At 38.0% G+C, this 13,993-nt stretch overlaps 1 protein-coding gene across 1 annotated transcript; it reads left to right on the top strand.

The window, feature by feature from the left end:
• Window positions 1–2,230: 2,230 nt before the first annotated feature.
• On the top strand, window positions 2,231–12,665 carry fbxo9 (F-box protein 9). Its single transcript, XM_046070337.1, has 13 exons — window positions 2,231–2,425; window positions 4,988–5,053; window positions 7,341–7,472; window positions 7,583–7,640; window positions 8,022–8,121; window positions 8,691–8,821; window positions 8,920–9,034; window positions 10,089–10,207; window positions 10,742–10,832; window positions 10,914–11,009; window positions 11,121–11,214; window positions 11,821–11,975; window positions 12,246–12,665. The coding sequence occupies exons 1-13, from the start codon at window positions 2,423–2,425 to the stop codon at window positions 12,352–12,354; spliced, it is 1,269 nt and encodes a 422-aa protein (XP_045926293.1). The 5' UTR covers window positions 2,231–2,422; the 3' UTR covers window positions 12,355–12,665.
• Window positions 12,666–13,993: the final 1,328 nt, after the last annotated feature.

Genomic DNA, 13,993 nt, shown 5'->3' with positions numbered 1-13,993 from the left:
CTGACCATACAGTCAATGGCCCTGACGAACATTTTTATTTCGTAAACAAAGTACATCAGTGGTGGAATTAGTGTTCCGATGCAATACGGATGCATTGCAAAATGTACTTATGTAAAACTAAACAAAAAGCAGTGAAATGTAGCTAACTGTTACTGGTGTACATGTTATCCAAAGTTTTCTGACTAAAACAAGGCTGTTTTCTGTGATTTCCCAAATTTGACCATTAGCAGATACAAGTTTTTTCAGGATAACTGCAATTTCGCTTTTAAAATCTTAGTCTGCAATGTACACTGGCTAAACAACTGTTAGAGAAAAGAAAAATGCCCTGAAGTATGCCTATCTGGCCAAATCAGCTGTTTACACCGACTAGTCTACACTTGCAGAACTAGTCTTTAGTTTGCAAATAAATTGCTGCTATTCGACAATATTGTTGCAGCTTTTTTTTAACCCTGAGAGTTTGATTCATTTCATTTCAATAATTTTCATTGTGGCGACACTCAGGAAGACATCAGTCATTGCTTTTGAGGGAAAGTTTTAATTTATTGTAAGTGCCTGTTGTTTTGGACATTTGCAAATCGATGGTTAAAATTTAAGATGATTAACCAGTAGTTTGGGGGTGAAAACTGTTGACCACCTATTCCAGTGATGAATAATAACATATATAATGAGGGGTAACTGTCTCCTTATGAACCTGAGCAAAAAAAGGAGAAAAAAATGTTTTTTATTATAACATTATTTACAATATTTTATTAGGGCTGAATCAATTATTTAACTGATAGGAAATGAATCAGACACAATTTTGGATAATCAATTTATATATTTTTTTCAAGCAACAATGACAAAAATGTGTTGGGTCCAACTTCTCAAACATGAGGATTTGCTGCCTTTCTCTTTTTTATAAAATTGTAGATTAAAGAATATATTTGGCTCTTGGATTGTTGGCTGGTCAAAACAACATGTGACTTTGGTCAACATGATTTTCTGAAAAATTACCCAAATGGGAACCTTTAGGGAACATTACAGGAAGGTGTGAAACTGTGAACATTTGCACATTCCTGCACAAACTGCACAGCTCTTTCATTGAAATAACAGTCATTGAACAATATTTATTATTTTGTACACTCACTTTTATATTTCATGCATGCTTCTTGATGTCATCTTTATTTGTGTTTTCTACTAACTATGTTTGTTCTTTTGCACCAATATACCAAAGCAAATTCTTTGTAGGTTTAAACCTACTTGGCAATAACCCTAATTTCTAATTTTCTGGGTAATTAATATAATTTATTATATCATTTGAGACAGCTCCAGGGCAACAGCCAAGCCTTGTGTGTGCATTTGGTGCTGGAGACCATCAAGGAACTGTAGGCAGCTGGCTACAGTCTCCAAGTTATATAACACCAGCCCAAACCCCATGGCGCCTGCAGGCTCCCTCACCACTGGCACCACCTTGTGTTACATAGGAGTCTTTGTTTATTTAGTACTATCTTAATCAGGCAGCACGTTTCCCTGCCAATGTCATTGGTTAAAATCAAACACATTTTTGTTAAATTTGTTAAGAAAAATTAATCTGTTAAAAAAGAATCCCCTTTGTTAATCTCTTAATGCTTCCCCTATGGTTCTAAACCCCAGCCATAACAATTTAAGTATGCATTTATTCATGTCAGCTTTTATTTAGTTGAACATTATTTTATTTATTAGAATGTTTATTGTTATATTTATTTCAGCATTGATTCATAAATTTATTCATTGATGGATAAAAATATTTTCATCCTCCATATAGGCCTAAAAGGTTCATTAGTAAAAACAAAATCCCTTTTTATTTATTTTCCTAAATCGTGTTTTTTGTGTGTAGCCTACTCCAGAGAATATCAGTCAAATGGGTGTTGGGTGGTTTTGATATCTCAGATGTTTGAAAATGTTAATGAACCATGTTTTGTTATTGTGCACTCTATCAAATTGGTGATTTATTCATTTTAAGAATGTTTGTTTCTGAAAATTGACTCTTTTACCTGCACATTAATTTAAATTAAGCCAAACATCTCTAACGTCATCTCATCTCTCAGGAAAGGACCATTGTTTTTCCTCATAGTATGTGATCGGGAAGTTTAAGAGGCTGTAGCTCTCTCTCTCTCTCTAACACACACACACACACACACACAATATCACACACTCACACAGGTACAGGTCACTTTAAAGCGGAGCAGGGCGCCTTTCTCCTCTCCCTCTCCCTCTCTTTCCAACTTCGACACACTTGCGGACTTCCTGTGTCACGGAAGCTCCGTGCTACTCGGCGAAATGGCCGCGTTCCTGCGGGCTCGTAAATATGTCTGTTGTGTCGTCCGTTTCTCCGACCGTGAACTGTAAACGCTCGTGTTGACCGCTTGTAGGATATCAGAGGAGACCTGCTGGCCACGCTGTCATGGTGGGTCACCGTGTTTTTGCACGTTAATCGGAGAGATGCGTGTTGTGGGCAGCTAGCTAACGTTAGCTAGCTAACGTAGCTAACGTCGTCACCTGCCTTCCTGAAGTTCACTTGATACTACACGGCTCCAAGTGCCTCTTCAGGGGTTTATTCGTTTTCAAACCCTAAAATCTTTCATTTGCGACTTGCCATTAAATTAACGACCTTCTGGTATAAGATTGAATTAATCTTTATTGAGGTAACGTTAGCATGAACCTAAGTTAACGTTACCTGTGTGTGGATCATTCGTGTGTTGATGCCAAAAGCGAGTCTCTGAATGAGATTAGTTGGCAGTCAAGTTTATTGAACAATTTTGGGCACATTTCAATAAGCTCATTATAATCCAAGCACTCTTGTCTTTGCCGTATTTCCCATAACTAAAACTACATGTGTTTTTGACAGGTGATCAGTAAAGTTAAGTGGTATATAATCGTCACACACAGTTTGTACAGTGAAATGTGGAGTGACAAAACAATGTGTAATACAGGTAATAAAAATTTTAAAAAGGCTTTTGGTATGACTGATCTGAAACTTATCTGTAGCAATAAATCTGCAATAATATGCAATATCAACAATTGAATCAAGTACAACATATACAAGGCATTAAATAACAATAACAGCTGTTAGAATGCTTCTTAGAAACATTTACTACACAGCTTGTTTATCTTAGTGTTCACAACACTCAACATATTTTGCAGCTAATACTGCACACTGACCTTTCTCCCCATTTAGATGTGGCAGTTTCTGAGGATCGGGGAGATGGATAAACTCAGGATACATATTTATTTTTTCAAAGAAAACCGTTCATACATCCGTATATTTCTCACAGTTTAGTAAGAAAAAAAACCTAAATGTACAATATCAACACAACAAGATATGCAGTACATTGCTCCATAAAAGAGGGTGCAAAATAGAACTATGTTAACTTAAATTTATTGACCTGATAATTGGGTGTATGCAATGTGCAAGAGGAGGAACCAAATAGCCCATCATGTTTTATCTTTCACTTTGGCATACAGATAGCCCAGCTGCAAACCTTATGCTACCTGAAATGCATTTAATTTATAGTGTGTTATTAGTAAGCTACTACAACCAGCCCTCCTGCATCCACTGTTTTTGAAGTTGGATTTCAGGCTGAGTAGATTCACGGTGGCCAAATGGACATTTTATTGTAAAACACAGTAGGAGTGGTGTCATTACAGCCTGACCAGAAATAGATAAAGTCACACTACACACTGCTGTTATGCCAAATGTAGGGGACGCTAAAGCACAACAAGGGTCTCTTCTAGGGCTGCAACTAATTATGTCTGTTAAGTTTTTGTACTGGTTAGTTTAGCAACAAGTAAAACTGTCATTCCATCAGGAAACTGTAAATCACCAAGTTAATTTCTACATTAAATATTATCCAGTTTCACCAAAATCAGTGAATAAAGTTGTGTTTTTTGTTGTCTTTGAAGTTGTAGGGTTTCTATTTAGTTAGTTATTCTGGGTTTTTATGGCTGGAGTGGAGAGAAAAAACAATACCAGGAAAATCGCTGATCCTTCTTTTGATTTTGAAGTTAGAAATCGAAAGCTCACTTCATTTGATTTTTCCATTTTGAATCAAAATCATGACACCTCTTAGTAATCAGTGAGGCCAACCTAATTCTTCTCTGATTTGTGGTCTGAAAAACAGTAAATTAATCAAATTCAGTGCCCCAGTTACTGTAGCTGTCATGTACATAGTTAGAAAAAGGGGGAAGTCTTAGTAAGGGCAGAAAACGAATAAACCGCCCAACATTGAAGCCTCGAGTTTGGCCAATAGGGTGTCGCCATGTTGATTTTTTGCAACCAGTGGCACCGGACGTGACCATATTTGGACAAGACGGTGGAGCTAACGGCCGTTTGTGTAGCTAGCTTGCTTAGGCAGGTGCATCTGTAATTCACGTTAACTGTCATTTTAACAGGGCTGATAATTTTGTCTAGCGAACAACAGTCTTAAAACTAAATGTACTCACCAGAGAAAGAGAACAGCCAACTCCTAATAAGCTTTTTCAACAGAGAGGGTTAAATTTGCACAGTGCCGTGGGTACATGGTCACTGTAGCCTGATTGACAGGTCACCATGGCAACGACATCATCATAGATAATCCCGCCCTGAAGCATACTCTGCTTTATTATCTATTTTCCTCTAAATGGGACCACAATTTACTAAATGAACAACATGTTGTATTGAAGAAGACTTAAAACTAGCGATTGAGACCATAAACTCATTATGATAGTGTTTTCTGAGGTAATATATCAGCTAAGAAGTAGGGTAATTTTACCATTATTTCTATTGGAGCTTCTTTTTGCAACCAGAAGAGTCGCCCCCTGCTGGCCGTTCAATAGAATGCAGGTTTAAGGGAATTCCGCATTCGCCTCAATTTGCTGACTGGAAGCTTCCCGCCATGACTTGGCCCCAACCACAGTAGTAACAGGTTTTGAGTTTAAAAAAAAGCTCCTGTGATGAATTTAACTAATACTTCACTTCTTCTTTGTATAGGCTGAAGAGAATACAGATATGGGAGGTTCGATAGAGGATGAAGATTTAGATGACCCGAACCTTCAGGTGAGAAATCGTCTATGGACATAAATCCTGATTAATATTTTCTAAATTATTGGTTGTATTAATGGCAACTGCACAAATCTCTAAGCCCATCAGGACGTGAGAACAATATTTGTTTGGTCTGTTTTGATGTTAATTCTTTTTTGACTCTGTTTTGTATTTTTATTTGTTTCTGTTGTTCTACTAAACTGTTAACTGGGTGCTCCCTTAAAGTAGCATGTATGCTCACCCAACCTGCCCTCTATAAACAAATAAAGGTTAAATAAATATTGTGCTCAAATAGACTCTGCGATCATACCACTACACCAGAAATGTATTCATTGGTTACCTCTGTAGTCCCAACAGGAGCTACTGAGGAAAAGGCTTAAGCAGCTCAACACAACAACACACCCCTCATAGTAAAATTAATCATTCATTTTAAGTCACTTTGCATGATTTGAGAGGTTTTTCTAGACTTGAAACATTTTTTTTACCAAGAGTTTGGTACATGTGAACACTAATCTTTAACTTGGGGGTAGTTAAAAAAAGTCTAATCAAAACACTGGTTTTGGAATTCACTTCCAGCAAGTTCAGACTCTGCACCAAGCCAGCGAGCTACACTTAATCAATTTCAACCGATAGTTAAATGACCTCATGAGTAAAAGTGTCAAATCTGTCTGTGCAGTTCAAATACAGCATGTGTCGTAACACAATTACATGTAGTGACTCTAAACTAAGACTGCACTTGTCATACTGTGTGTGTGTTTCCAACACTGGTAGATCACTGGTCCTTCCTCAGTAAGTGTTTGCATTGGCTTGAAGTTACAACACTGTTGAAAATGTAGATTGACACAACTCACCGTGTAGTGACTCCTGTTTTGCTGTTTCTATTTCTGTTTTTGAATCTTGTAAAGTTATTTAAGCACAAAAAGAAAACTAAAAAAAAAGAAACATAAACCTTTTTTTTTTCCAAAGGTTGATATTTTGTGATTCTTTTGGAAAAAGTAAAATAAATATCAACAGTCTTCATTTTGGCAGAGGTGGGTAGAGTAGCCCAAAACTGTAATCAAGTAAAAGTACTGTTTGCAAAAACAAGTACTTTAGAAGTAAAAGTGGTCATCAAAATAACTACTTGAGTAAGAGTACAAAAGTATTACTAAAAAAATTTACTTCAGTTGTGAGTAACTTTGTGATTAACTTAAGAAAAAAAAAACAATGGGTCTTTTTCCCGTAGTCTTTTATTTGATGCGGATGTGACTTGAATGATTTCAGATGGTCTCTCTCGGGTAAAGGTGAAGAAGCGAACATACACCTGATTAGATAACCTGCCCCATTTATAACAGGACAATATTTCTAGTCTTTAGCTCTCAAGTTTGATTACAAAATATAAAATTAATATTATAGCCTTTTCGTACTCTAATAAGTAAAGATTGTTAAAAATATAAATTATTTTCTTGTTGTCCCCGATATAAAGTTATGATTTGGCAAAAAAGTCAATTTTGTAGATAATTCTGTGATGTTTAATAATGTATTGCCTAGTAGTACAGGTGTGTTCACTTCTTCACTTTTACCTGAGGAAGATTATCTGTGGTTGAAACATTATATCTGTCACATCCACATAAAATGACATGTGGCTTCACCAATGAGCATGCCTAGTTAAATGCAGACTGCTTGTACACTGTTAGCTTGAATATTTCCAATAAGACAGAAAGCAGGAGGAGTTTTTCAGCATGATATACTGTGTGTAGCTATTTATTATTAAACGTATTAACATTAACACAACAGACACTGCTCTCTGTCAGCTCAGTGTCAGCGTGGTGTAGCCTTCTGACTTCACGATCGAAACCCGCTGCACCAACATGGTCTCATCCCAGGGCGTCCGATACCAACGCTTCAGACACCCTGGGATGAGACGGGGCTGGCTGCACAGTGCACTAAATTAGCTTTTATTATTTGAAAGCCATACTACCATGCTGTAGCATCTGCCATTATTCTGCTCTAACAGAATCATGCGGAGGCTTGACTGCGGTAAATAAATAAAAAAATAGCACGATAAATGTATCTAAAGGTAGCAGAGGAAAATTGCGATGCATTAAAACTACTTTGACAAGTACAGTTTATTCAAAAAAAGATTCCTTGAGTACATGTGAAAGATTAAATGTGACTCGTTACTACCCACTTCTGAACCAAAGTAGAGTTTGATTTGGTCTATTTTACATGGTTCTGATTCGGTTCTTTTCAAACCCTGCTGTTATAGTAAGAAGCTCAGGACTTTGTTTTGACACCTAGTAAATCTTTAATTGAATTGCAGCTGCAGCTCAATGCGTTCAGAGCTCAGTGGATGTCTGAACTGAAACCGAGCTGTGGAGCAAGTGGATTGAGTGACCGACTGCTGCGAGCTAAAGGTCTTAAGAGGACACAGGACAGTGCTCGGGAGGAAAAAGTAAGTTGTGAAGTGATTTCACCAGGTCATGTACTCGTGATGTATTGTAGAGGGCTGTTACTGACTTTCACAGCCCTGCTGAATGACTGACATGAGCCATCTTCCCTCAGGCCACAGAGCTGTTCTTGAGAGCTGTTCAGGAAGAGCAGAATGGAGCCGTCTATGAGGGTATGTATGTAGGATATATGGTGATCAAAATCACCAGGAAAAGGCAGAAATGTTCGGTTAATCACAAAAAAAACTAGTTCTTTAGGAAGAAGACAAATGGCATGGTTAGTTCAGAGTAATCTTGTGGAAGACGCTAAATCTAATCAGACTTTCTTTAATAATATAGTCATTTCTAAACATCAGTCATCTTAAATGGAATGTGAACGCTTTTCAACTGTCCAGGTGTCATTTAATTTCCATTGATATTAACTGAGAATGTTTAATTGCCACCCATATGGTATTGTAATTTCTGTATGACAAACAAAAAACAGGTGATTGGATTGATTGAGCACTTCGGTTTAATTTTCTTGTTAATGTATAAGTTGACCTCTTTACTTGCAGCTATCAAGTTCTATCGCATGGCTATGCAGCTTGTGCCTGACATTGAGTTTAAAATCAACTACAGCCGTCCTCCTGACGCAGACCGAGTTGGAGGAAACTAGTAAGCTGCTTGTTATTTTGTAGTATTGGCAGACATGGATTGATTAATTAAATCTTAGTCTGCAATGTTTAAACATGCGGGGAAAGGTCTGTGTTTAGAAAGTATGATCTCTTAAAACACAGATTACAATCTATAGCTTAAACTTACCTCATTGATATGAGTATCATAGAGTTGAGTAGAGTTTTTCAGACACTAAAGTGCTTGTTGCAATGTTGTTTTTAAATGAAAGAGGAATTATTTCTTTGTAACCTCTATTTAAAAAAAGAAAAGTTAATTCAGCATCTTCGTCTTTAATAATCAAAGTGTCTTTGTCAGCTTACAGTCATGGCTGAGAGCACTATAATTATCTGTCATTAACTAAAGGGTTACTAAATTGAAACTAGTTATATTTTTGTTAAGTTTGGTGGAGAACAGATGTTCACTTACATCAAAGCTCAACAGTCACACCCAGGATTGATACTGTGTGGTGACCCATTCACACAGTAAACAGATGTTTCCTAGGTCCTTGCTTACATCTGGAAGGTGAATTTTCTCACTTCTTAAAGTGAACATTTGTGTTTTTATTGCAGCATGGAGGATAATGATGTTGACGGTGAGATTGAGGATCTGCTTTCCTACTTTGAGCAGGAGCTCAATCTGGAAAGCTCCTTTCCAAAGATCTGCACTCCTGAGTTGGACATGACTCAGATGCATATTTCAGGTAAAAATCTGTTATTTTTATGAGAACATTTCTAAACTCACTATCAACTTGTGTTATTTATTTATAACTCATTTGTTTCCTGTTTTATTTGACTGCAGCCTTGCCGCGGGAAATCCTGATGTACATATTCCGTTGGGTCGTGTCGAGTGATCTGGACATGCGAGCCCTGGAGCAGCTCTCTTTGGTTTGCCGTGGGTTTTACATTTGTGCAAGGTCAGCTCCTCCGTCATAACTGTGCATTCAGACCAAACACGAATTTAATCCACGCAACGCTTACCTCGCGGGGGTTTTATCGCTGGACATCCCTGGAGTGTTCACACACAACGCGATAACCCGAAAATATACCATTACTACAGCTGTATGAACCCAAAATCAACATTTTGCTGTGATTAAATAGCAATAAACGGATCAAACTGATGCCGAAATAACTACAATATGATGAAGATTTGTTAAACATATGAATTCATGCTTTGTCATGTCTGTCAGCAAGACAGCAGGACAACAACTTCTAAAATGTTTGTATTCTGAATGGAGTTTGGATTGATCAGGGCTATGCTAACTTGGTCACAGTAAAGTACGACGACAGCTGGAATAAAGTTACATACACATGTTTTCTGAACTCACCAGGTAGTTCAACTTCCTCGCTTTCTTTTCTCCCAGCAATGTCCAGTTTTGTCCGGTTTTTATATAAATATGAAATAGTGCCAAACGACGCTAACAACAACGGATGTGCACGGAATCTAGCTGCTGAGAAGCTCGAGTGAAGATAAATTAAAGTTGTAATTCCAAAACCTAAAGTAAAAAGCTAATTTAATAAAAGCAGTTTACTCCGAGCTCCTCCCACGAGCAAACGGCGTAGTTGTCAGAGCATAATCCAGTCCGACCACAAGTGTTTATTTGTCCAAAAGTTGGAGTGCTGCTCCCTGCTCCTCTAGCCCAAGTTTAGCAGCTCTCAGCCGGCCTGCAGATTTTCAATCGCCCACTCTGCCTGGCCCTCTCCACACAACGCTCTGAAGCTATCGGTGACGTACGATATGTACAGTTCTCTAAGCGTTTTTGCATTGACTTTGTATGTAAACTCATCGCCCCAAACGCTCGCTTTGCTTTTGGTCTGAAAGCACCATAACAGATATGTGTGACAGCTTGTTTGACAACCACTTCCTTTTATCAGGTTTTGCCTCTCAAAATTGCTGTCTCGGGATCTGGCAATTGGCGACCTTGCATTGTTGCTACACAATAGTTAAAGTAGCTTTTAATTTCCCTCCAGGGACCCTGAGATTTGGCATTCAGCTTGTGTAAGAGTGTGGGGACGGAACTGCACCAAAGTTGTGCCCTTCAAATCCTGGAGGGAGATGTTCCTGCAAAGGCCTCGTGTCCGGTTTGATGGTAATTAAGTATTTTTTCAATTACAATATCAGGATGCTCTGTCATACTTTGAGACCAGTACTGATATCTTATATTTTCCGACCTTTATCATCAGCCCTTCAATGTGTAAAAGTTCTGTAACAATCATAAATCCAGGTGCAAAACATTGTGAGACATACCGGCTCTCAGCATGCTGCACATTGTTGCCCTATGCAGTGGGAGGTCTACACAGAGTTTTTGAGGGCGCTGAAGTGTTTCTATCAGTCACAGAAGAAAGATGAAAGCTTGTGAAATGTGAAACCTCTGGGCTTATGCTTGGTTTCAGTACACAAGAACACAAAACACCAGTTCTAAAGCCAAATGTCTCAAATTGCTGGTTCAACAATCGGCTGAATGTTACCAAAATAAACATTGGATCAACCTTGTTACTAAAAGATAATACTGACCAATGCTGCTGCCAATACTAATGAGTCAGTCTTCTGTTTTTACCACACTACTCATCCAATGAAGATGATTTACTAGATGTTGAGCTTTCCATTCATTTTGATTTCACAGGTGTCTATATCAGCAAGACATCATACATTCGTCAAGGAGAGGAATCGCTGGATGGATTTTACAGGGCTTGGCACCACGTTGAGTACTACAGGTAGATGTTTGATTTCAGTCATTGTTTTTTGATTGTGAGCTGTATAGATATCACAGCTGAGGTTTGACATGGTTATCACAGGTACCTCCGCTTCTTCCCTGACGGCCATGTCATCATGCTGAACACCCCCGAGGACCCTCTGTATGTTGTTCCTCGCTTGCGTACCAGGAACACCAGGTACGCCTTCTCTGTGTCCCCAGCTAGAACGAACGTTGCAACATGTAAACCTGTTTCACACGTCGAACGGCAGCACTTTTCATGACGGGTGAATTTCATTTCATTTTACAGAATGGATTCTGTTCTGCTCGGTCATTTCCGTCTGTCACAGGAGACAGACAATCAAACCAAAGTTTTTGCTGTTGTTGGCAAGAAAAAGGAGGAGGTGAGAATATGTTTGGGGCGTTTGTGGGGTGGGATAAAGATATAGGAAAGTGGCTATAGCACCACAGATGGAGTTTTGACCTATTTGTTTACTCATCATGTTAACATTTTCTTTCAACTGCAGCTAGTTCTGAACTGAGAACATACTGCATTTAATGATTGTGTTTGACAGAACCTTTTTAACAAAGTTGAAGAATGAGTAAATACAAATTAATTACATAATTATGGAAACCAATTCCTCCCAGGAAATAAACAAATTGTAACAAATGATGAAAAAAACTTATACAACTTTTGACTGACCATTACAGTGTTTTTAGTATTTATTTTTTTCACATCAGGAATGGGGGTGGATTTATTTATTGTCAAATTTTTTGCTTTATAACCCAGCATGCATCGTGAGGTAATGACAGAAGAACCTTTTACTCATAACAATAGCGTATTAAAATTCAAATATTAGCTAGTGTTAGATTAATTATATTATTATACTAATGTCATAGTGGCACATTAGTGAGTGACACATGAACGCTCACCTGCACTTTGCCGAGAAAGTAAAACGTTAACCAGTCAGTTTATGGCTAAGCTTGTGAATTCTGTTATTTGTTAACAGAAAGCGGCCGAGTTTCAAAGGAATCGGTTCTGCAGGCGGAACCCACCTCCGGAGGCTGAACACAGCTTCCACGTGGGACTGCATCTGTCCTCTGGGGGGCGTCAGAGTTTCAGTAAGCTGGTGTGGATCCACCACTCCTGCCACATCACTTATAAGTAAGAGACATGATGGAAGTGGAAAAGAAAAATTATCTCCCCATTAGTTTCAAAATTGTACGGAAGCGCATTGCATTTACCAAAGGGAAAAAAAATAGACACCCTATTTCTACAAACTAAGCGTTGTAGTGTCATCAACATGATATGACATCTTATCTCGTAATTATGACATCTTATCTCGTAATTATGAGATAGGGTGTCTATTTTTTTTTTCTTTGGTGAATGCAATGCACTTCCGTAAAATTGAGATTAATTATGTTTTTTTTTTAGGCTGACTGGAGAAACTGTTGTCACAGCGTTTGACCTGGACAGGATGTACACGCCCTTCTTCTTTGCACGTGTGAAGAGTTACACTGCTTTCTCCGAGCAGCCTCTTTAGGCAGCCTGGAGACCTGCACATGATCCCACAGCTAAAGTCCATTCACCATTTTAACACAAAGCATACTTTTCAGCCTGTTTACTTTGTGCTGCAGCTGGATTATGGTGTTAATATATGAACCCTCATGTTTCCTACATGTGAGCATGTTTCGTTTCAGGTTTACATAATAGAAATCTACTTATTTTCTGATTTCAGAAATGATGGTTATGTGATGAAAGCTAAAATAATTAGCACCCTTTCCCGCCTGTTTCAAGCAATGAATGTTTTTGTTTCATGGTGCACTTTCTCCCTCAAATAAACAGTGAACAGAATGTGCTCTTATATTTGATTTATTTACTTGTCTGTTTTGATTTGTTTGAACTGAATGACTTGTATTGACAAATGCTGCATGGAAGGGCATTATGTCACAATGTGTTGTTAAAACAAAAGTAAATGTCAGCCTCGGGCTTGTGATGTGTAACCAGTCAGGTCATTTTTACCAGAACTAACACTTCTTTAGAATCAATGTTCACTCATGGCTTTAGAAATCACAGTAAAATTAGATATCCTGTTATACAACCTCAGTGAAAAGACATTGCAGATGTGATTTTAGACTTCAGCATTGTTTGTCTTGCTGAGGACACACACGGGTATAATCCAGGTATTACATTTTCTGGGAACCAAGCATTGACACATAAACAGGATTTGCGCAGGGGAAAAAAATAAATGTGAAAGTTGTATTGGATTAGGCCAAAATGATTTGAGGCTTGTTTTTACTATTGTTGGTTTTTCAGGAGGAAAAAGCTATAAAAGAACAATAAAAAAACCTTGTTTGCGGCCAATTTTAAGTTGGTTCTCATATGCTCCCGCTTTGCTTTGATGCTGTCATACTCATGTTTGACAGTTAACGTTGCTGTGTTCTCATCTGTAACAAAGCCAAAGCAGTAAAGTTGCTGCCTTCAATGCTTGAGGTTAATTGTCCAATCCTAATTTGAATTTAATAAAATTGCCATCAATTTGCAAATTTGCAATACATTAAAAATAGGGGAAGATAAAAATAAAAGGCTGTCCACTCTGATTGAGTCTTTTACAGTAATTTATGATTAATCAAAAAATGAATCTACTCATGTTAGCATGTTGCTATTTGTATGACTACAATAACTTGAGATTTTCTGTATCACCAGAGGTGACGGTGTGCTGCCTTTTTAGCAACACAGTGATGAAGCCTGAGAAGATTGATAGCACTGTGAAATCTGTACGCTAAATATGAAGCTACAACCACCAGCAGCGGTTTAGCTTAGCAAAAGACAAAAAAAAGAGGGAAACAGCTAGCCTGGATGTGTCTGAAGTTGACAAAATGTGCCTACCAGCACCTTTAAAGCTCGCAAAGTTACGTTATATCTTGTTTTTTTTACCTGTTTTAAACCAGACTAAAAACGACACACTGGTTTTACATGGGTTTATGTGCTGGATTTTTTTTTTTTTTTGTTCGTGGGCAGTTACTTGCTGGAGTCTCTGCTGGTCACAGGGATGACAAGGTCCTTGATTCATTTTTCCTATACTGTTAATGAACTGTTGCATTTTACACAGTTTTCCTTATTAGCAGTTTTGTTGTCGCTTTACACTTGAAGCCCGATAAATTAAGTCCTTAAGGCCAAAC

The sequence above is a fragment of the Micropterus dolomieu genome, linkage group LG15, assembly GCF_021292245.1.
Source record: "Micropterus dolomieu isolate WLL.071019.BEF.003 ecotype Adirondacks linkage group LG15, ASM2129224v1, whole genome shotgun sequence".
Classification (NCBI taxonomy): domain Eukaryota; kingdom Metazoa; phylum Chordata; class Actinopteri; order Centrarchiformes; family Centrarchidae; genus Micropterus; species Micropterus dolomieu.
The sequence above is the reverse complement of the archived record's forward strand: the minus strand, read 5'-3'. Positions and strand labels throughout refer to the sequence as shown.

Bases quoted from the DNA above. Each gene is read 5' to 3' on its own strand.
- fbxo9 (XM_046070337.1), top strand. The intron at 8,822-8,919 runs GTAAAAATCTGT...ATTTGACTGCAG, and splicing joins GACTCAGATGCATATTTCAG to CCTTGCCGCGGGAAATCCTG. The intron at 11,215-11,820 runs GTGAGAATATGT...ATTTGTTAACAG, and splicing joins TTGGCAAGAAAAAGGAGGAG to AAAGCGGCCGAGTTTCAAAG.